The sequence below is a fragment of the Rhinichthys klamathensis genome, unplaced genomic scaffold (assembly GCF_029890125.1).
Source record: "Rhinichthys klamathensis goyatoka isolate OS25496 unplaced genomic scaffold, OSU_Roscu_1.1 h1tg000685l_1, whole genome shotgun sequence".
NCBI lineage: Eukaryota > Metazoa > Chordata > Actinopteri > Cypriniformes > Leuciscidae > Rhinichthys > Rhinichthys klamathensis.
In genome coordinates this window covers 675,953-699,497 of record NW_026607114.1, presented here as the reverse complement: position 1 = coordinate 699,497, position 23,545 = coordinate 675,953, and the positions used below count along the sequence as shown (strand labels likewise).

Genomic DNA, 23,545 nt, shown 5'->3' with positions numbered 1-23,545 from the left:
AAAATTAAGAAAATAATTCAGACCTTACTCCCCCCTCTAACCAAACACGGACATTAACCAAAATGGCATCGACCTTCCTACTGCTTCCAAAATCAAATTGTAAACTGTTTCAAATTTAAATCCATCCTTAAGAGTGTCAGTGAACTTAATTAACAACAGAGTAACCAAAGTCCTCTTCAGTGAACAATATGTACAACAAGATAAACGCACAACAATAGCACACTTAATAATGTCTGGGGCAGGAGAAAAGTCTCAGCCGCCTGGAGACAAAAAGGCTTCTTCAAACTTTGATTGGCAGCTTGTGTATGAAGCTGGAGAGGAAACCAGCAGTGGATGATACTAGAGTCGGCTGGTCTCCATTGAGAAGGCGAGCAGAACACCAAAACATTCCACTTAAAAAAAAAAAAAAGTAGAATAGTAATTCACCCTTTGCCATCTAATCAATCATAATGTTGAATTGCCATTTTGTCAGAAAAACTAACTAGACATGAGTTAGCAGATTAATGTTGGTGGACGTTAAAAAGAAAAATGGTGTGTATTGACCATTGTAGGACTTTAAAAAGGGTCAATTACAACCTAGGATGTAACATGTTTATAATTGTTTACAAAATTTGTATGATTCCATATGCATGGTTTACACCACTCTAATAATGCATACACAAAGTAAACTCATATCTAATGTTCACAGAGTTTCCGGATTCCCTGAAAACTCGGGAGCAGTTGGTCGAGTTCCTGACTGTTGTGATTTTCACAGCTTCAGCACAACACGCTGCAGTCAACTTTGGACAGGTGCGTTTACACACTTTTCAAGATGAATATAAATGTGAACATCTATAGGCTGATATCTGTGTGTCTGTCCTGGGTTCCAGTATGACTGGTTCTCCTGGATCCCAAACAGCCCTTCCACCATGCGGAAGCCCCCTCCCGCTCAGAAGGGCCAGGTGGATATGAAGTACATCATGGAGAGTCTGCCGGACCGCGGACGTTCCTCTTGGCATCTCGGAATAATTTGGGCCCTCAGTCAATTCCAGGACAACGAGGTTTGATGACTGATTCTTCAGAACTAGTTTGCATAAACCTTTTCTTCCTACAAATTGAAGTTGTTTTGATTGTGTGCAAATCTTCTCCAGATGTTTTTAGGCGAGTATCCAGATATGTACTTCACTGAACAACCGGTCATGGGAGCCGCTAAGACTTTCCGCAAGAAATTAGCTGAAGTGACCAAAATCATCAAGAGCCGAAATGAGAATTTGAAAGTGCCGTATTGGTATCTGTCTCCAGACCGAATCCCCAACAGTGTGGCCATCTGAGAGCACATCGGTGGGGAAATTAGCAAGAGCCATTTCAAGGTTTTGTAGAGTCACAAGATGAAGTTGTGAAGCAGTATTTTATTTTTCCTTTGCTTGTGCTTTGGTATAATAACACTTGTTGAATTTGTACTAGTCAGATGAAACATGCGCAACTAAGATTAAATAAACCAATTCACCATCACTTTGGCTCTTCTCTGGCTTTCTCAGTCAAACTCTCTGGCTGATAGTAGACTAATACAGTTAGCAAATCTCTTCTGTTAACAGGTTTGACTGACAAAACAGATCTTCTGGCAGGATTCTATATTTTGCAAATGTTAGAATAGCTAATGGTAAAGTGAAGAATAAAAATGTGTGCAGATGCTCACTTTCCTTCAATATCCACTCCAATATCTACATGGTCTAAGTGATCACAATATAAAACTGAAATGTGCAATTTATTTAAAAGGAATTAACAAAGAGCTAAAATCATGAACTACAGTGCTTGATGACTTGTTTTTTTGTGTACAAATTTCAAGGGTTAAAAATTACGGCTTTTCACTGAAGGTTAATATGATGGAGTGATTCAGTTTGTTTACATGCGGTACAAATTTACCATACTTGGAGTAAACCAACACTCTTAAAACAGATGTGTTATAAACAACCTGTGTTAAAAACCTAACCTGTGTTATCTTAACACACCTGTGTGTCTAGTTAAGGACAACACATTCTGTGTTACTTTTAACTCAACCAGTGTGTTATTGTTCTTAACACAGGTAGTGTGTTAAAATATTTAACACACTAATGCGTGGTAAATCACACAATTTGTGTTATTTGTTGTGCTATTTTTGACCAGTTAAAATGAACACAAAACAAAAAAATAATTAAAAAAATAATAATAATTTATTAAAACTTAACTGCTACATTTTCAGTCAACATTCACATGTCATTTGAATTTCATAAAGACATTTTTAAACAATTTTATATCTTGGATTTACAAAAAGGTTTTCTTTGAAGGAAATCATGTGAAGAGGTTTTACATCATCAGCATTACTCAAATTAATCACCTTGTATTCATTTGTTCTTTGGACTGCACAAGCATAAAAGTGTGGGTGAAAGTACATTTGTGACAGAACTCTAAGAAAAACTAAAACAATTTATTTTTCACATTGTGGAACTATGTGTAAAACTTCACCAAAGAGACGCTCTTTTCTTAAGTCACAGTCTAAAGCAAGTACACAACCAGTTTGAAAAGTCTGACCAAACACACCAACAGAGTGAGAAACATGAACAGTGCTACATCTGTCAAGTTCATAGCCAAAGTCTCTCATGTTTTCAACAAACAGAACACTTTTTTTCCAAAGATCCAACCATGACTGGAAAAACATTTAGGACAGAATTTTTTTCTGTTAACGGACTTCCCAGTTTCCAATGAAACACAGTCTGAACCTGACTCTTGTAGGCTAATGTCTTATATTTACAAAATTACATACAACTTGTGCTTGTCTTTTTAGAGGACCATGCTTTCCCTCAAATCTCATGCACCAAAATTTAGACAGTGGGCCAAATTTTATCATCATTCGCCAGTAATGAGTCATAAAATGATGCTTTGGTATTAGTGATTTGTTTGGATATAGTCTTAAACAAATTATGGTGATCAATAACTAGCTGCTTTAAAAAAAACAGCTAATCCTTTGGTAACAACTGGTGCAAAAATTATACTACAAATTTCCTTAAGGAGAAGGAACAATTTCCAGTGACTATCACCTTCACTTCATACTAAAGTACTTTTTTTATTTCTGCCCCAAAATATCAAAAGTAGTGTGCTAGTACGCGGTTCCGAATTCCGAATCTGTTTGTCTCGTATTACAATGCACTCTTAAAAAGATGTTGAAAACAGAGAACAACACATTTTGTGTTACTTTTAACTCAACAATGTGTTAATTCCTGCTTATTTTCTACACACCAATGTGTTATATTATTATACAATTTGTGTCAATTAACGTTACGTGTACACGAAATGCACAAACTGAAGTCAACCAAATTGACCGTTACCTTGATAAATCATGTTAATATTAAAGGGCATTTAACAAAACATCAACACATTCTGTTGTTTAATGAAAGAAAGGCGACAGATACAGGAATGAAAGTGGTAACGTTAACAGTTAACCTTAACATTGTCAAACTCGTTAATGAGCTGCAGCGTTGTATCAGACATCATGCCATTTGCAACAAATCAAACAAAGAAAAACAGTTAAAAATGAGTTCTCTCTAGAAAGTGAGGGACAACCCTACCTACCAAAGTCTATGAGGAGAAATAAAAATCATTTGTGAAGCACTAACGTTAGCAGCTAATACTATAATTAGGCTTGTTCAAGCCTCTAGCGTCAACGGAAAATACCCGTACACAGTAGAAGTCGCTAACTAAATGCACATTTGGCCGTCTAAAAACACAACAACAATAATAAAATACATTTGACAATTTATATTTGACAATTTCTAATAAAAAAATCAATCGAAATACCTGACGTGTGCCTCCAGGTCATCCATCGATGGAAAAAGAGGCGCGAACTTGCTTCTTGAGGCGCGGAGTGACGTTGCAGCAATGTGATTGGATGATAGTTAACACATATTGTGTTGGACACACTGTGTTGTTTCTCTCTCTCTATTTCTTTTTCTTTTTACACATGATCAACTTAAAACTACACAAAATGTGTTAGAATAGCAATAACACAAAAAAACGTGTTATTAAATAACACATCCTTTTTAAAAGTGAATGTATATTTGAATGCTTAGAACAGAAATGCAGTAAATAAACTTTAGTTTCAACTGGAAACACAACTGTAACCCTGTAGTGATATATTCTCAATGAATCAGAGTATTAACCCCTATATCATTCAGAAAATGAAAAAAAAAACAGCTTAATGTGGGCCCGCAACACACAAACCCCTTTGCAAGCCTGAAACATACACTTCGCTGTATGACCACAAATAAAATAAACGGCCGTTTATTGTTACACCGGTGTACCTGAGTACATTAAATGTTTCTCAGATCCATGCATCCACGTGAAGCTGTCACCAGTTAGCAAACTCTGATGCTCCAGTGACGCCAGATAAAATGGTGCAGAGAGAGCGCTGGTTTTTAAATAGCCTATACTTGTAGCCTGGTTAAAATCAGACCATTCTCAGTTGTAACTGAGTTATGGTCTGGCAAAGCTTCATAGACAAATCATTTCCAAAGGGGCGTCACCAACGGACGTAGCTCAAATGCATCTGGGCGCAATTGGATAGACCTAAAACCAATCAGAGCGATGAAGAAGATGACGTATGCAGAGCGACCTTGGTTCGTCTGTTATTCATAGATTTCGAGGGCGCGCAAGATGGCGACCGGTGAGGAGGTAGTTTTGAGAAGCTGAGGATAAAAGTTTGTTCCTTCACCTCATTTCGTTCTTTTTTGTTAAAAAATTGATCAATCGGACATCTAAATGTAAGATTTTATTATTTACCAGATAATTAACACGGATAGCCTAATCGTTGTAAATTGCTTTTGAACGTTGTGACTAACCAAGAGAGACTGCATCGAATGGCGGATAAACGTAAAGAAAGGGAGAGTAAAGTTAAAGAAAAGAGCCTAACAAAGCCGCTGACAAAGATGAAGAACAAAGAGGATGAAATACACATTTGCGGCACTGACATTCAAACAATGCACGCATATGTAGTGCAAGGCACTACAGTTCCTTCGGATTCAACGCCCAGCACCCCTGAGCCGAAGAAAAGTAAAACTGAACCGTCCCTGTCTGAAATTCAAGAAAACATCATGCGTTGCATAAATGAAAGAGTCAACGGATTAGAGGAGCTCTTAAGGGCAAATACGGTGAGCATTGAAGCTTTAAAAAAAACGACGGAATTCCTCTTCAATGAAGTAAAGGATGTCAAAGATGATGTGAAAATCTTGAAAAAGGACACGAAGGCGATGCATGAGGTCATGATGCACATAGTAAGAAAATGTCGGAGTTCGACTCCAGGCTTAACGAGATAGAACGGTATAAAAGAAGATGGAATCTGAGATTGTACGGTCTGGCTGAGCAGACAGGCGAAGATGTGAAGGCACAAGTCGTGGATATCTGTTGCGCAATTCTTCCAGAGTTCACCACCAAAATACAACAAGATGTAGATACAGTACACCGGCTCGGAAGAAAACTTGAAGGAAACGCCACGAAAGGGAGAACGATCATCATCCAGTTTGTGTCCAGATCCTTACGAGACGTACTTTGGAAAGCGGCAAAAACCAGCACCTACCTGAGATCCAAGGAGCTACGGTTTGGAGAGGATTTAACGTCTATGGACAAAGCAATACGTAGGCAACTGTGGCCAAAGGTGGAGGCTGCTCGTCAGGTAGGGAAGAAGGCTTACTTCGTCGGCGTACGAGCCTTCGTTGATGGAAAAGAAATACCTCCCTAAAGTTTGAATATAATCATACAACGATTCTGCAAGTGTTATGAAAGGTGACAAGTGCAGTCATAATCTGATTTTTGTCACTTTTGTGACATTTACAACATAGCCGAATTTTTTTCAGTTTGCGGACAAAATGGACCGTTGTTAATCGAAACATAGACTAAATATATGTTGCACTTGCACAGTAGCCTAGTTTTCTAAACGGTTTTGATTTAGTTTAAAAGTTTATTAAGGTCAATTTGGGTTGTCAATTCTACTGTTGAGGTGTTGGGAACATGTTTTGTTTCACATTTGTTAAATTTAAAGTTGCGAATATAGCACATTGGTATCTTTGTCAGTGTTATCTTTAAATGTCAGGGGAATTCGAGATTTGCTGAAAAGGAAAGCAGTTTTTTTGTTTTGCAGGAAATTCAAATGTGATTTTTATTATATTCAAGAAACACATGCATCTTTGTCAGATCATAAGTTTTGGAAGAGCCAATGGGGGGATGATTTATGGATGTCATATGGGAGTAATCGTTCAGCTGGTGTTGCGATATTAAAAGGTACATTTAAGGGGAAAATAATTCAAACTAAAATGCATGATTCAGGTCGATGGGTGATACTGGTTATAGAAAAGAATACAGAATTTTTTATTTTGGGGAATATTTACGCAAGTAATGTTACCACACAAAACAAAACTTTATTTTTGAATTTTGAAGACCAGATTGAAAAAATGGTGGAACAATATAGCAATGCAAAATTAATACTTGGAGGGGATTACAATACAATATGGGATTCTGAAAAGGATTGTTTTCCACCTCGTCCAAATAACAGGTCTGTTCTTCCAGAATTGAATAATTTATGTTCTACTCTGGACCTGATTGATATATGGAGACATAAGTATCCTGAAAAAATTCAGTTTACATGGTGTAAAGGAAACCTTTCTCAACAATCACGTATAGACTATTGGTTGATTTCAAGGAATCTAATTAATTGTGTTAATGAGGTCTCTATAGAGCCGTCTGTTCTTACAGATCACAAAGCTATTTATCTCTCTTTAAATACAACTAAATCCACAAATATAAAAACTTTTACATACTGGAAAATGAACCAGAATATATTGACAGATGTGCAGTTTAGAGATAAAGCAGAAGAGGTTATCATAGATTGCTGGAAGGAGGCAAATGTAACTAACTCTTTTGGGGTAAATTGGGAATTAATGAAGTATAAAATTAGAATTTTAGCAATAAGGAGAGGAAAAGAAATAGCCAAATATAGAAGAGAAAACGAAGAAAAAATTATACAAGAAATTATAGGTCTTTCTGGAAATTGTAATATAGATCAAGAAAAGAAAAACAAATTACTACAACTACAATTAGATTTAGATAAAATATATGAATATAAAGCAAAGGGTGCCTTTGTAAGATCAAGAAAGAAATGGTTAGAGGAAGGAGAAAAACATACAAAATACTTTTTTAACATGGAAAAAAGGAATGTAGAACTTACATCTATGGTCAAACTTAATATTAATGGACAGTTAACAGAAAATTCTAAAGAAATATCAAGATATGTGGCTGAATTTTATGAGAAATTGTATTCTTATGATGACAAATTGAGCAATGCACAGTCATTCTTAGATTCTACTCAAGATGGCATTCAAAAGATAAGTGAGTCTTCTATTAAATTGTGCGACCAAGAGATTTCTTTAAATGAAGTATCTCACTGTATTAATAAACTCAAAGACAATAAGTCACCCGGGAATGATGGTTTAATTAGTGAATTTTATAAATATTTTCAAAAAGAATTATCCCCTTTTTTGTTAGCTGTATTTAGAGAAGCTATACAACAAGGTTATTTACCCACCTTAATGAGACAAGGTTTGATCACTTTATTACCAAAGCCCAATAAGGATATATAATTTTTAGAAAATTGGCGTCCGATTACGGTAATTAATAATGATGCCAAAATTTTTGCACAAATATTTTCAGAAAGATTGAAGAACTGTCTTGATCCCATAATTGATGAATGTCAATCAGGATTTATGAAAGGTCGACACATTTGCAATAATATTAGGCTCATTTTGGATTTAATTGACTATAACGAATTTATTACAGATAATAGTTTTGTTTTATTTGTTGATTTTTTTTAAAGCGTTTGATACTATCGATCATAACTTTATGTTGGAGACCTTAGATTATTTTGGTTTTGGAGTATACTTTAAAAAAGCTATTCAAACACTGTACAATGACTGTAACAGCTCAGTTAAGTTATCATATGGAACATCATCAAGGTTTAAAATCAATAGAGGTATACGACAAGGCTGTCCCATTTCACCATTTCTTTTCTTACTTGTAACACAAACCATGGCCATACATATTAAAAGAGATACATTTCATGGTATCAGAATTTTGGAGAAAGAGTTAAAATGCTCTCAATTAGCGGATGATACTGCCATTTTTTTAAGAAATGAAACTGAAATTAAAAAAGCTATTGAGTGCCTTAATATTTTCTCTTCTGTATCTGGTTTATGTTTAAACATTAAAAAATGCGTGTTATTCCCTTTGAAAACATGTAATCATGATAACATATTTGGTATTCCAGTAAAGGTGATTGTAGATTATTTAGGTATTAAGATCTGTAAAGATCAAAAAGAGAGAAATAATTTGAATTTTACACCAATTATTAGGAAAATTAAACAAAAATTAAACTCATGGTTAATGAGAGATCTTTCCTTAAAAGGAAGAATATTATTATCCAAAACTGAAGGATTGTCACGATTGGTGTATACAGCTCTTGCATTAGATGTTCCACAATCAGTTATAAAAGAGGTGGATATTTTTTTGTTCAATTTCATTTGGAAGAACAGACCACATTATTTAAAAAAAACAGTTTTATGCAATCCAATTGAGGATGGTGGTCTAAATGTACTTGACTTTAATACTGCGAATTGCGTATTTAAGAATAAGTGGATAAAGAACTACTTGAACTCTAAAGGTAAAATTTGGAATATCATCCCTGAGGACATTTTTGATAAGCTGGGGGGTTTAGAATTTCTTTTAAGGTGTAATTTTGACATAAATAAGGTTCCGATAAAGCTTTCTTCTTTTCATAAACAGGTTTTTTTTATTATGGATGCTCATTTATAAGCATAACTTTTCTCCAAACAAATCTTCGATTTGGAACAATAAATATATTACATTTAAAAATAAATCTTTATTTTATAGAAACTGGTACAATAATGATATTATTTTGATCAGACAGCTATTTAAGGAGAATGGACATCTTTTTAATTACTGTGAATTCCTGAACTATTATAAGATCCCTGTAACTGCTAAAGAGTTTGCAGTAGTATTTGATGCCATTCCTAGTGGCCTGATTCAACTTTTTTCAGGCAATGTATCTTCTGAGCCTAAATCCATATGTACTACCAATCAGTTAAGTATTGGTGGTGTGAAAATTATAGATTCAAAATGTAATAACTTTTATATTAGAGAATTATGTAGAACTACATTATTGCCTAAATGCAAACCCTTTTGGAACTCAATGTACAATCAGATTGAATGGAAAGAGGTCTGGAATTAGTAAATACTGTCTTACTAATAAAGTTAAAGAAATTACATATAAGATTATTCACTTGATTTATCCAGTGAGACAAGTGGTCTCAAGATTTTTTAGAGACATGGAGACAACATGCATCTTTTGTAACACAGAATTAGAATCAATACAACATTTATTCTTTGAATGTGTATTTACCCAATTGTTTTGGATTGATATTGAATATCTGATATTTAAATTCACAAAATTAAAGATTCGACTATCTGGTAAAGATATTTTTTTGTTATACAAAAATAAAAGTTTGGAGCAAAATTTGGTAATTAACTTAATAATTATGTATGGAAAATACCATATTCACAAACAGAAATGGACAAATAATAAACCTAACATTATACTATTAAAAATTGAGCTTAAACATTATATTGAAGCCCTGAAAGATGCAAGAAATAAAAAAGCGAAACGGATGTATAGAATTTTTGAATCCCTTTCTTTTCGTAATTTTTTGTAATGTTTGATCCCCTGTATATTTTTTTTTTATTTTTTTTTTATTGTTTCTTTGATGCTATTATGAATGTAACAGTTAATACTACTCTGCGATCCTCTATATGTGTATGTTGTATATTGTTCTTGTTATGCAATAAAAAATAAAAAAATAAAAACAACTTGCTGACACTGATTAGCTACTTGCTCTACGTTTATTTAAAATTAACAGCAAGACAACTGGAAGTGAATGTGCTTTCCATTAAATAAATCACACACCGTAAACAAAACCTTAATAAATAAAAACTTTGCAATTTAGACGCGCAAACTGGGTGCCGGTGCTGTGAGACGTACGGCTCGGGCAGATTCGGCTTGAAGTCGTTCATCCTCGGATGCTGCGCCGCGCGCGCTGTTACAAAAAACCTGTGCACACAGCCAAGCGAAATGGTGTCTTGCGCACCGAACGCGTCATTTTTGCCCCGCGCACCTTCGCGCTCGTGCGGACGAGTCGACTTAAACAAGGCTTTACTCCGTGTCAGCGCGCGCTCTGACCGGTAAAGGGGGACAGACCTCTCCCGAATCATCTCCAGCAGTAGCAGCCTCCGATCGCACCACTAACTCCGCCTCCGTTTCCCTTGTAAGCTGATATTAGTATTTAAACATTCTCTATGATAAATGTTTGTGAAAAATATATTTTAATAACATGGTTTTGGCGGTTATAGAGTTCTAATGACGGTGTTCAACTATAACCCAGCAAGCAATAGCCGTCATTTCAACGTCTCGGTTAAATACAGACCCGATATAGTCCGGCTATGTGTAACCCACTTTTAGCCCAAATAACATTTAATCTGGATAAATTTATTTTTTTCCAAAATAACTTGTGAGATGTATGATATTCCATCATGTAAGCAAAGTCAACTGTGATTACAAAGTGTTTGGTTTGCTTTATTTTACATGTTAGGCCTATATATGTAGGCTGTGCGTAGCCACGATTTAGCTCGTATTCAGACCCGGCTATTGTAGCCCACTTATAGTCAAAACTGAGTAATTGTAGTTTTTTGCCAGGCAGTGCATTAAATGGTTGATTATCCATCATGTTCGCATTTGTAATGATATCTGCAAGGTTCAATGTGTCATTTCACGACATGGTCGATCTGTAGTCACGATTCAGCTCTGAATTGGACGGGCTATATGCGGTCTACTTTAGCCCACCTGGCGAAATCAAAGCAATCTGGTCTACGTACGGCTTGGCTATAGCCATGATTCATACCAGCGAAATAGTATAAGAATATTAGTCTTAAAAATGTTTTTGCTCACACAGCTTAATGTTTGCTGCCTGTCACACATAAACATAACATTCATATACAATCTACGATATGACTGTCTATCATTTCAAATTAAATCAAATGCAATTGCATTTCTCAACCGCTAGATGGCACAATCCAAACACTACTGAGACATGACTACTGGGACTACTGGCCTATAGTATCACTTTAACCAGATCTCGCGATAAACATTTCTGCCATTTTCAATTTTATTTTACACGAGGCAGCTGTCGGAGAGCAACGGGTGAGCGACACTCTGAAAACCTTCAAATGTATACTTCGATCTTGTAAGTATGCGTGTTATTTTTGTTATGTTCATTGTTTAAATAAGTTAGTTGTTATAATGTGTAGAAACCGTGACATTTTACCATTACCACTGCAGAGTAGGCTACCATTTTTCTGCAACAAGTTAACGTTACCTGCACGTGTTATTGCAACTGTGAGCCCTTAATCTAAAATGAATCTAAATTCAAGGTGGTAAGCATGAAACTATGAAACTTATCATTACTATTTTATTTGTATTATTATTAAAGATACCAATATATTTTTGTTTTTAGATTAGAGTAAGAAATAATAGGTTTTGATTTAATGCACATTTTCAAAGTATACTTTACATAAAACTTAACAGCAACATGAAAAGGAATTATAAAAAAAGATTTTTTCCGTTCCAATTAAAGCTGCAGTCCGGCATTTTTCCTCTTTGTCGCCATCTCTGTTTGAAATCTGTAATTGCAGTTATTTGCGGAATTATTAACTTTGCGTGAGTTGCACATCGGCATGAAACAGCGCGGATGAACACAATGTTTTGAGACTGCGAGTCTGTCAGTCACCGTGACCGCGCCGATGTGGAAACTGGCATTCAGAATCACACATTCTACTTTTGGAAGTAGGCCTACAGTAGACCATGACAACATACGAATTTTCATCGGAAAATGTCATCTGAACAAGTAAGTAACATCCACATCAACTAAAGGGGGGAAAGCCTTGCAGTAAATCGTGCTGATTAAATATAACGATCGCGTCAAACATTTCAAATTATACTTCTCAAATTATCAACATCAGCATTGTGACTACATTTAATGTGTATTATGATTACCCTGTAGTTCAGTTTCTATTTCTGTGCAGTCTAATTTCTAATTGTCATACCAATAAATTAATGTTTCTTTACTGGTTTTCTTTGAGAAAAAAGAAAAGAGAAAAAAAACACGTATCTGTAATCCGATGCGTATTTAAAACTATATATAATTTCGGAGGAGGCCGGTTTGGTTTGCTTGGAGTAGAGGTGAATTGCTCCCTCTCATAGCTAGCACAAAATATTTACCATAATAGCTAAACGAATAAAGACAGGAAACTCCGTACCTGTGTGAATTAAGCGAACAAGTGTGCTACTGTTACACGATTGAACTATTGAAATGTCTTACCTGTCCTAAAAGAAAAAAAAGCCGTCTCTGCGTCCGTTTTGAACCGATGTTTATCCTTGTTTTCGCGTGGGCCAGTTGCAGTCTCTTTTTTCTCTAACGTTACCCACTCCGAAGTCCGAATTATTTGGGGTTTTACAAGTGGTGAATGTCCAGTTGTCACTGGTGATTGTCGTTTGAACCTTTCTGGATCCGCCATAAGTTTAATTATTTAATGCTGTGAGAAAAGGCTAAAAATGTCCACCTCCAACATCCTCACGCAATATAGCCGACTAGCCGGGACGCCTTCTTTATGTGTACAGATGTGACGTAATGACGCAAAGACATGCTCGAATTTCCCGCGGAAATCCACCAGTACCACTGGAATTAAAATCATTATTACAAGCTAACCGTTTTGAATCGGGCAAAAGCAAGCAGATATTTTTGAACACTGGCTGGTTATGTTTTTTTTAATTATTATTATTTTGGATAATTTTTAACCCAAAAAAGTTACGGACAGCAGCTTTAAGCAATGAAGTTTCACACCTTCGAGTTTTCAGAGTTTTTAATGAAATATTAATAACAATGAATCGATCAATCAGGAATAAAAGCCCTTATTGTTTAAAATCCTACATTATTAATGAATTACACACTTGATAAGAACATAAAGGAAGATTTTCCACATGAAGTCGAGTGTGTTCCCTATGATACACACACACACACACACACACATAAGGTCGAGTGCGTTCCCTACGACACAAACAGAGACATCGACACACACTCTCTCACACACACACACACACACACACACACACACACACACACACACACACACACACACTCGAGGTCGAGTGCGTTCCCTATGACACAAACACAGAGACATCGACACACACACACACACACACACATACGGAGAGATGCAGTGACCGGACTCTGCTGTAACCCCACTTTCTCCTTCCAAAGCTTCCACAAATTTCTTCACTTCTCCAGTTTATTCACAGCAATAAAATGCCCGCTGACAGATAATCCAGTTGAAAATGTGTTTCATAAAGAAAAATAATATTATAATATATCACAAAATACCTAATGCGATTAATTAAAACCAGAGCATCCTGACTCCAGTGAAAACTGGGGTGGTATTTTTGATTCATCTGACCTGATTCATCTCTTCCCCAATTAAACCCTCTTTAATTTTTGCACATGCACATTTTGCACATGTGGTGGCCTGTGTTTCTCCTGTTTTTACTGGGCCTCGCAAAAGAAGGGCCCTCAGTTTGCACTTTGTCTGGTGGTTTTTAAAAAGGGCCACCAAAATTGCAAAGGTTATGTCTAACAGAAGCTGTTGTTAAAGGTGATGGCCATCGACGTCAGTGTGAAGGAGACGCTTGGAGACATTGTGCTGGTGAAGCTCGAGAAGCAGAACTTTGTGTTCAATGATCAGTGGTACTGTAGATGCATCAGTGTGGCGTCACCCTCTGGAGATCGCTTTGACTTCCCCTGTTATCGCTGGATCGCGAGTGAAAATGCAGTGGTTCTTCGGCATGGCACGGGTGAGTCCTATCCCGACTCTGATCACTATCCAGTCTTGAATGAAGCATGTCACAAATACTGTTATTTATGTGTGTTCCTTTAGCTCGATTGCCTCAGGATGATAAAACCAGTTTGCTAAAAGAGCACAGACGCACGGAACTGGAATCCAGACAACAACTGTTCAGGTTTGAGGCCACACTTACAATCCTGGACAATATTCAATCATTTGGTGTAAATGTTGTTTTTATTTTCCTCCAGATGATTGAGTTTATCGTTGGTTTGTTTTACAGTTTACATTTACAGTTTAAAGTGCTTAACACACTTAACTTATACTAGAGGGAAAACTTTGTGTATCACCAAATATAATTCTCAGTCCAATATCTGAAAGAATAATGTTTCCTTTTCTTGAAGGTGGAAGGAGTGGCAGCCTGGTTTCCCCATGAGCATAGATGGCAATGAACTTCCTCTGGACGTTCGGTTTGAAGCTGAAAAAGATGGGGACTTCAAAGAAAGCTTAGTTAAAGCGTAGGTTACCCAGTTTGCATTCTTCGCTTTGCCTGTATCCCTAACAAATATACTATTTTTGATTTTCTATGACACTGTTAGAATGCTTGATCAGGAAATATCCCAAAATAAATTGAGAAACACGTGTAGCTGAAACTGAAAATCTGATTATGAGCTGTGTTTTTCTTGATGCGATCTCTTTCAGGATTGAGAATCTTGGTCTTAACAAACTTAAGAGCTTGTTCCAGTCCTCTTGGACAGACTTTCAAGAAATATTTACGATAATCAAGAACCCTGTGTCAGGTTTGAATCGAATCTATGTTAAATTTTGTTTTTTTCTAATACAAAAATGCAAAAATGACCTGTCCAAATTATTATTGTGGGGAAAATATAAAATAAACTGGCAAAGACACACATTGTTTGCATACCCCTAAACTCACTGGCATTATTCCCTTTGACAGAATATGTGATGAAGAACTGGGAAAAGGACTTCATGTTTGGCTATCAGTTCTTAAACGGCTGCAATCCTGTGATGATCAGTAAGTGCATGAATCTTCCTGATGAGTTTGCAGTCACACAGGAGATGGTGAAAGGCTCCCTGGATAGAGGTCTCACTCTACAGGAGGAGTTAAAGGTCAGAAAATAATGCTTGGTCATGAGTGGTGTAGATCATAAGGTTGCAGTGGTCAATTCTGGATGTGAAAGAGTGACACTGGAGAAATTCCCATTATTATTCAATGGCTCCAACACTAAATGCCTCTCTATTACAGGCAGGGAACATCTACATCGCAGACTATGCGATACTGGAGGGAGTGCGAGCCAATGCCACAGACCCGAATACCCAGCAGTATTTGGCTGCTCCCTTCTGCCTGCTGTACAAGAACAGCCAGAATGAAATCATGCCGATCGCTATTCAGGTGTCTGTAGAAATAGAGTAAAATATTACTTCAAAATAAAAAAGTTAGTGCTTTTTACCAAATATTCTGTTGGTTTACTTGATCTGAAACAGCTCAGTCGTCAGACCCCTGTTGGGGGGACGAACACTGTCTTTCTCCCGAGCGATAATCACCACGACTGGATGCTAGCCAAGATGTGGGTGAAATCCTCCGACTTTAATGTACACCAGCTGGTCACACACCTTCTCAGGACACATCTGACATCTGAGGTTTTTGCCATTGCCATGTACAGACAGCTCGCTGCAGTCCATCCGGTATACAAGGTAGCCATCCTTTATGCTTTCACTGCTATGGGATTTAACACTGCTATGAGATTTGATGTAGTTGATCTGATTCAGAGAATGCCAAAGAAAGAAGTTTTGTGGATATTGAAGGGCTGAAGGTTACTGTCCTTCTAGGATCCAGTCATGGTTTTTGTGCCATTTCTCATTGCTGTTGCTGTAAATGCACTTGCCTGGGTGTTTTTACCACATACGGCTAAGGGAGATTTTGAAACGTGTGGCTTATTGCTTTATTGAAGCCCAGTGTCTCTCAGTCAGTCATTGCAGCCTTTGTTCTCCTTACAGTTGCTGATTCCTCATGTCCGTTTCACCATTGCCATCAACACTGCGGCTCGTGAAAAACTCATCTGTAAAGATGGGATCGTTGACAAGGTCTCTTTAACCCTGAATACATTTCCTTGGAACCAGTGGATTCCGGGATACCCTCTGCATCACGTAAGTCATTCGGCCTTAAGTTATAATCGGGACATACCTTTAACGTTATCTGCAGGAAGGATGGTGTCCTATGTCTTGCAGCCACTTTGCGTCCACATTTTTTGCAAATTGGATATCTATCCTCGAGGATAACCACTCGTTTTTTCTACAAAGTATTTCCATACTGGCCATAATTCGCTTCATAAGAATTCGAGGGCGCTTTCAGCTTCAGCTTCAGCTGGGTCTGCGTCACCTTTCTTGCGCGTTTGTTCTCCCGCCCTTCAACCAATGCAGTAGCTAGTTTCCGGAGTGTGATTTTTTTTGTATTATTGTATTATTATTTTTTACTCAGTAACGGATATGATTTCAAATGTAGCGAAGTACAAAACTTCAAACAAAACGTACTTAAGTAAAAGTAAAAGTACAGATTTTAAAAACTACTTAAAAAAGTAGAAGTACACAAAAAAAACTACTCAATTACGTAACACGAGTAAATGTAATTTGTTACTTTCCACCTCTGTAAACTATAACAGTTTTTTCTTATCACTTTCACACACACCTGCTATGATAAGCTTAGGCATAGCGAGGGGATGCGCTAAAAAATAACAATCCATCGCTTTGTAACTGTAACAACAAAGTCCAATACATCTCAAACAAACTTCAAACGATTAAACAAACTGTCAGCATCCGTCATTTTGACAGAAGCTGTAACCGCAAGGGGCGTAACTAGATCAAAGGTAACAATCCATCGTTTTGTAACTTTAACATTCAAGGCCAATACATCTCAAACTAACTTCAAACGATTAAACAAACTGTCATCATTCATCATTTTGACAGAAAGTTTAAAAGGAAGGGGCGGAACTAGGTCAAAGGTAACCGGAAGGGGAGGAACCGGAAGGGGCGGGACAGGAAGGGGAGGAGCCGGAAGGGGCGGGGGAAGATCGAAGGATAGACACGCCCACCTGTCATCAATCATTTTGACAGGTGCCGTAGAGTATTTACTACTTATATAAAAATATCTGTGGGGTATTTTTGTGCTAAAACTTCACACACACACTCTGGGGACATCAGAGATTTATTTTACATCTTGTGAAAATGGCATTTTACCACCCCTTTAAGAATGTTTCGATATTTGTGCTGGAAACGAGAAGAAGAACATCTCTAACCTGACGAGGGTTGTTTTTCTTCTTCTTGCAGAGACATCACCCTCAGCGTCCAGCGAGATGAAAGCGTCAGACCTTGTCATTTTGTTTCCTTCCTCCTCGTCTCCGTTTTCAGCATTCTGACTGGGAAAACATATACAAAAACATAAATGCATTTAGTCAAACACCAGTTTACAGCAGGTGAAGTAAATAAAAACCAGCACAACAGAACTGACAAACATCTCATGTTACCTTAAACAGTTCCTCTGATAATCCTTCAAGCTTTAAACATCTTCTAGAAAAATCTCATTATAGCACTTGTATCCATTTCTTGAGTTAATTTAGCCAGAATGTTTTACTAGAGGAACCCCTGCTCTATCTGTGTGCACTGCATGTACGTGACGCGTTATTTAACCTGACCCGTCTCTTCTCTTCTCGTTACACTAGAACATTCAGGCTGTGGTTTAGTGTTACTGAAATAAGAGTCTTTCAGTAAGACTCAGTCTCTTGGAGTAAAGCTCAGTTCTTGCTTCCCAATGATGAAGATGTTTCATTCAGGAACGTGTCAAGAGCTTCGCTCGTAAAATAAAGCTTCCAAAGGGGGTTTTACACAGCGATGCCAGCGATTTTTGTGTGCAGTTTTTTTACCTTTCAGCGATCAGGTTTTTAAAGAAACATTTTTTCTTATAGTGAAGAACATTTTAATAATTTAATTTAACAATCTAAACTGGGGTCCGGGGACCATAAGGGAGAGCTGTACGGGATCTGAGTAATGTAAAAAAATAATAAAAAATAAAAAATAAGAATTAAAATATAAGATATTATAAGTAAATAAATAAATTACCAGTTTAACCAAAGTACGTCAATTTACCCTTATTACTTGATAATTCTGATTATGTTCAAAAACGACGAACTTCTACCGTAGCTCTCATCTCTGAGAAACCTCAGACTGAAATATACATGAATCTATTGATGTTTTCAATCTCATCTAAAATGAGCGGAGTTGGGAGTATCGGTAACATGCATAACGTAATCAGATTATTTTTTGACGTAACGAGTAAAGTAACTTATTACAAGTAACACGTACTTTTTGACGTAACAACGTTACGTTATGCATGTTACTTGTAATAAGTTACTTTACTCGTAAAGTATTTTAAATAAAAACTAAATAACTACATAACTACATAAATAAAAACATTTAATGAAAATAAATAAATACAATAATTAAAATAAATATATTTGATTAAAATAAATAAATCAAACTTAAAATAAAATAAATAAAGATAACTAAATAAATACATTAAAATAAAAAATGTTAAAATTGAAATTTGATTGAAACGAATAAATAATAAATACATTTGATTAAAATTAAAAAATAAATAAATGAATGAAATACATCTAACTAACAACAGTACAGTACAAAATGCAATGATGCAATAAAAACGATATCCTGTTTCATAGGATTAATTGGGTCTTTATAAATTAAAATATATAGCTGCCTTTCAAATGTTCGCATGAGGATGATCATATCTTGAATCTGTGGATATAAAAGATTGAAAGCGTTGATCTAAAGACCATTTTTCCACTACAAACAATCTTTTGTGCATTTAAAAGTTTCCAAGGCTCTTCATGAAACCACCGATGCCAGTAAATACACTTTATTTGTAAGAGTGTCAGTGTGTGTTCAGAAACTGAAGGTTTGTTTTTAATCTCCGAATGATTCTTCTGTCTGTTCAGTGTTTGCCAATACAGACACAAGACAAAGTCCTTCTGCTCACATAAAGTCAACAACACTGTTCCATAATCCATGACATTTCACAATAATAGCAAATATGAACATTTAAAAATCAATTTGGATGCATAACACACAAAACGACATCATGCATCATTCATGAGCATAATATAATTTCATAACATTGTTCTGTAAAACCGGCTAAGGAGATGATCATGACCGTACCGTGGCGACACACACTCGTTCATCTGCTGGTGTGGAGGAACGGAGCACATCGGCCGACATGCATCGCTTCTGCTCCGGCCCTGAAGCAGCGAGTCGTCATGTTTCTCCATCAGGATCTGAGCTTCTGCCGGAGGAGCTTCTGACCCACAAACTGCTAATAGTTAATCAGTAATCCACTGTTTTGCTGACTAGTGCAGATCTAAAGCTGAACAAGAACACACAGTGCTGATACCATCCTACATTTGGGGGAAAAGGGACTAAACAAATGTAAAAAGCTATAAAGTCACATACCATGATATTTTAATCAATCGTTTGGAAAAGCTTTCCAACTAAAATTGGGTTAAAACATATATTAAAGGGAGAGATTTTTATGTTAATCTTGGGTAAAATGTGTCTGAGAAACATGAAATTGGTCCTTTACTGTTATTATTGTACCTAGGTATTATTACCTTGGAGTAATAACTTTCTAAAATTAAATGAGAATAAGACTCATTCTATTAGTTGGCCCTAAAGCTAAAAGAGAAAAGTCTTGGAGTTATTTTTGACTCGGATTTTAAGTTTTAACTCCCATTTTAACAAGGTGCCAAAATCTTTTCTCTTTTTTTCACCTAAGAAACATTGCGAAAAACCTTTTTAAACCAGAAAGATGCAGAAAAATGAATCCAAGCTCTTATCTCAAGTAAACTTGACTACTGTAATGCACTTTTTACTGGTCGCCCACAAAAATCAATGAATAGACTTCAGTTTATCTAAACTTCAGCAGCTCGGTTACTAACAACTAAAACAGGAGAACATATAACTTTCAGAACAGATTGTAAAGTCCTCCTCATCACATCACAAGCTCGTAATGGACAAAGACCTATAACTATACTGCCATTTCTCTCGTTAATTATATCCCATCAAGAACCGTAGGTTCATCTAATGTTGCAGGTTTATTGGAGGTTCCCAAATATATAAAGAAAATCTGTGATGCGGCATCTGCAACTTATGCACCATAACACATCAGATATTAAGGAATTAATCTTTGATATTTTAAAAGAAAGTTAAAAATGAATCTTTTTACTCTGGCATTTAATTAGTTACTCCGAATGTGAGTATGTTTTTTTTATCTCTTATGTTTGATGCATATGTTTTTATTGAATGTGATGTTGATATTTGACTATATCATTTTTTTGTAAAGCACTTTGATCTGCATTTTATGCCTGAAAAGTGCTATATAAATAAAGTTTATTATTGTTATTATATCTATATGTAAGTATGCCAAAAGTTTGAACATATCTAATCATTCTGTATTATGTCTATTTTGCTAATGCTATATATTTAGTGTAAAGTGAAAACTCTAAAATAACACAAATGGAAGTCTGGGAATGTGTGCTGAATTTGATAATAACTTTTGTTTGTTTCTTCTAAAACAAGAATTTATGTTTGCCTGTCCTATAAAACAAATTTCAATGTATTTAAGCACCCTGTAGATTAAATGGGTTTTAGTATTATGAAAAAATTAAATTCAGTCCAAACTTGTGTCTGTTGTTCTACATTATATTGTAATTTCCGTTTCTCTCCACTAAGTGTCGCGCTTTTGCAGGAAAATGTTGCTGCGTCCCAATTCACCTAATTATACTACAGTAAGAGTATATGCACTAGTTTTATGCAGAAAAAGTTGATACCTTTGAGTGTGTAGTAGCAGAAGAGTGGGACATACAACTTTGTCATTAAAATCTTTAAAGGTTGCTCTCTGTGGCTTAGTTACAAGCATCCTGTAATAATAAACTGGCATGTCAATCATCTTGTCACACTTAAAAATCCTTCATATTTCATGTAATTTAATTTCCTACCATATCAGAGAGAACTGCAGTAGCACGTTGATCTTTAATTGTCCTCATATTAATGCATTATAAAAGTTCACATTGTTGTTGCAGCTGAAATATAACATAGAAAACATTAGATTTATAATACTGAGGACAGAAGGGCTCACAACATCTAAGCAGTATTTAAATAAGCTTGTGGGAATAGGATCAAGCGGTAGATTTAATTTAAATCTACTGAATTGTCAAAACACCATTGAAACTGCTTAAGCTATGGATGTGAAAAACACAGAAAATCGAACCCAATCCGAATTTTTTATGACGGACGAAAGTTTCGGAGGCGGTGTGTAGGCGTGATTGACAAAACATGAGGTCGTATTTATTTTTTAACGTGTGAAAAATTCTCACAAGAATTTCAGACTAAGTGTGCGAGGACCTTAAAGGGATAGCTCACCTCAAGTGTAAACTCTGTCAGTAATGACTCTCCTCATGTTGTTCAACCCCGTAAGACTTTCGTTCATCTTCGGAACACAAATTAAGATTTTGTGATTAAATCTGAGAGCTGTCTCACTCCTCCATAGGCTTCTTAAGGGATTGAAACTGGCCGGCCCAGAAAGTTATTAAAGACATCGTTAAAATAGTCCGAGTGACTACAGTGGCTCAACCTTAAGATTATCAAGCGACGAGAATACTTTCTGTGCGCAAAAAACAAACAAACAAAAATAACGACTTTATTCAACTCTTCATTTCCATCTGTGGGCCTCGAGTGAGTTCTCTACAAAGTTCCATACGGACCACTAAGTAAGTTTATTCACATAATGTTCTTTCCCTTAAAATATAAGCGAGTGTAAATGTCAGCATTATCATATACATCTAAAAATGTAAGTCTGTCAGGTTAAAGAAGAGCTAATTGATGCAGTTCAGTCAGTCTGCTATTTTATTCCAACCGTTACTCCTGATCGGAGGCTTCCGTAAATATTTTGTTTAGAGTTGTGCTTCAACTAAGTTTAATGCTGCAACACAAAAATATTTAGTAGTGCGTAAGTTGTAAATTAGTTCTCATTTGCGTCAAAACTAGGCTGAGCTGTAGCTTGTGCCCCAGCCTCCGGTATTACAGGAATACCCTATACTTTTAGCACAGGTTCTCCGAGATTTTTGGTTTCAGTGGGCGGAGCTTACATTAATATTCATGAGTTTCCCGGGCATGAGCGTGGAACTGAGAATTTAAGTTTAGGCAGAAATTGTATTTTTGGCGTAGGCAGAAATTGTATTTTGGGCGGGCCAGTGAAAAAGTGAGTGGGCCTATTGTTTTTCCTAGAAAAAAATGACTTAAATAATAATTAAACCTTAGAGAATAGAAAAATTAATAGACAAACTGCAAAAACAGTTACACCAGGGGCGTAGCCAGTAATGGGCCAGGGCGGCACTGGCCCGCCCACATCTCTTTGGCCTAGCATACACATAACACACTATAGACTTCCTTAATTCAAAATTAGGCTGCATAGTTTAGATCAGCCGGAACCGGGAACACGTCCTGTAAATCCTGATGGTACATCATAAGAAGGATGGCGTCTACACTAATATTAGTCTCTCTGTTTGTCCCGAGGGGCCCTCTATACATTTTTAGTTTATTTTTATTATTCAAATGTATTTAAGAAACTCTATTAGTATAAACCTGATTTATTGTTGACTGGTGTGTGTGTGTTTAATTTGTTTTCCGAATAAAATGGAACTGTTGAAGTTGTAGAAAGCCTCTCTCCGGAACGTTATTGGTTGCTATGGTTGCTGGTTGCTACTCTCGGCGGCGCCGGCGCCACAATAATGGCTAAACAACTTTCTTTAATGTGCTATTTGAAAAAAGCAAGAGTTGAGTAAGAAGACACGCCACTGCCTTCATCTACCGAGTCCACCCAGCCCAGTTCTTCAGACTCATTAACCCACAAAAGAAGGCCAGTCAGGTGCTGGTGGCGGCCGCTTCTCGCTCCCTCTCTCCGGTCAGCCTGACGCGGGTTTACCCGCCGATCTAACTGCGATATTATTATTTTAGCTTACTTGGGTAAACTGTCTTTGCACTGCTGACTAGCCTGAATAAAATAGACAGGTTATTGTCTATACTGGTTTGTCCAGCTTTAATTGAGCTCTGTTGGTTGAACATGATGATTAGCAGAATATTGGAAAATAAAGGTGTAACTGTTTTTGCAGTTTGTCTATTAATTTTTCTATTCTCTAAGGTTTAATTATTGTTTAAGTCATTTTTTCTTCCAGGAAAAACTATAGGCACACTCACTTTTTCACTGGCTCGCCCAAAATACAATCTCTGCCAAAGCCACTGAGTTACACCTTAATTTTGATATATTCCGCAAATCATCATATTCAACCAATGTATTTTTTTCAAACTTGCCTGGGCGAGACCGTGAGTAATGTGGGCAGGACAGTGCCGCCCTGGCCCATTACTGGCTACGCCCCTGGTTCAGATC

At 36.4% G+C, this 23,545-nt stretch overlaps 2 protein-coding genes across 4 annotated transcripts in view; one reads left to right on the top strand and one right to left on the bottom strand.

Moving 5' to 3' along the window:
• The window catches only part of LOC130076751 (GRAM domain-containing protein 2B), a 54,868-nt gene extending 35,457 nt beyond the window's left edge, over positions 1 to 19,411 (bottom strand). The window contains exons 1-2 of one of the 3 annotated variants that reach the window (XM_056241960.1): positions 19,264 to 19,411; positions 17,331 to 17,450 (exon numbers count right to left, since the gene is read on the bottom strand). In XM_056241960.1, coding sequence (XP_056097935.1) covers positions 17,331 to 17,450; positions 19,264 to 19,373 — 230 coding nt within the window. In that variant the 5' untranslated portion in view covers positions 19,374 to 19,411. Of the gene's footprint in view, positions 1 to 17,330; positions 17,451 to 17,558; positions 17,580 to 19,263 lie in introns of those variants that run through there. The other 2 variants (XM_056241961.1, XM_056241962.1) reach the window with 2 other exon arrangements.
• The window catches only part of LOC130076754 (polyunsaturated fatty acid 5-lipoxygenase-like), a 56,078-nt gene that overhangs the window by 8,623 nt on the left and 23,910 nt on the right, over positions 1 to 23,545 (top strand). Inside the window, exons 12-14 of the mRNA XM_056241965.1 lie at positions 689 to 789; positions 870 to 1,040; positions 1,131 to 1,359. Of these exons, the coding sequence (XP_056097940.1) occupies positions 689 to 789; positions 870 to 1,040; positions 1,131 to 1,310 (452 nt within the window). The 3' untranslated portion in view covers positions 1,311 to 1,359. The remainder of the gene's footprint in view (positions 1 to 688; positions 790 to 869; positions 1,041 to 1,130; positions 1,360 to 23,545) is intronic.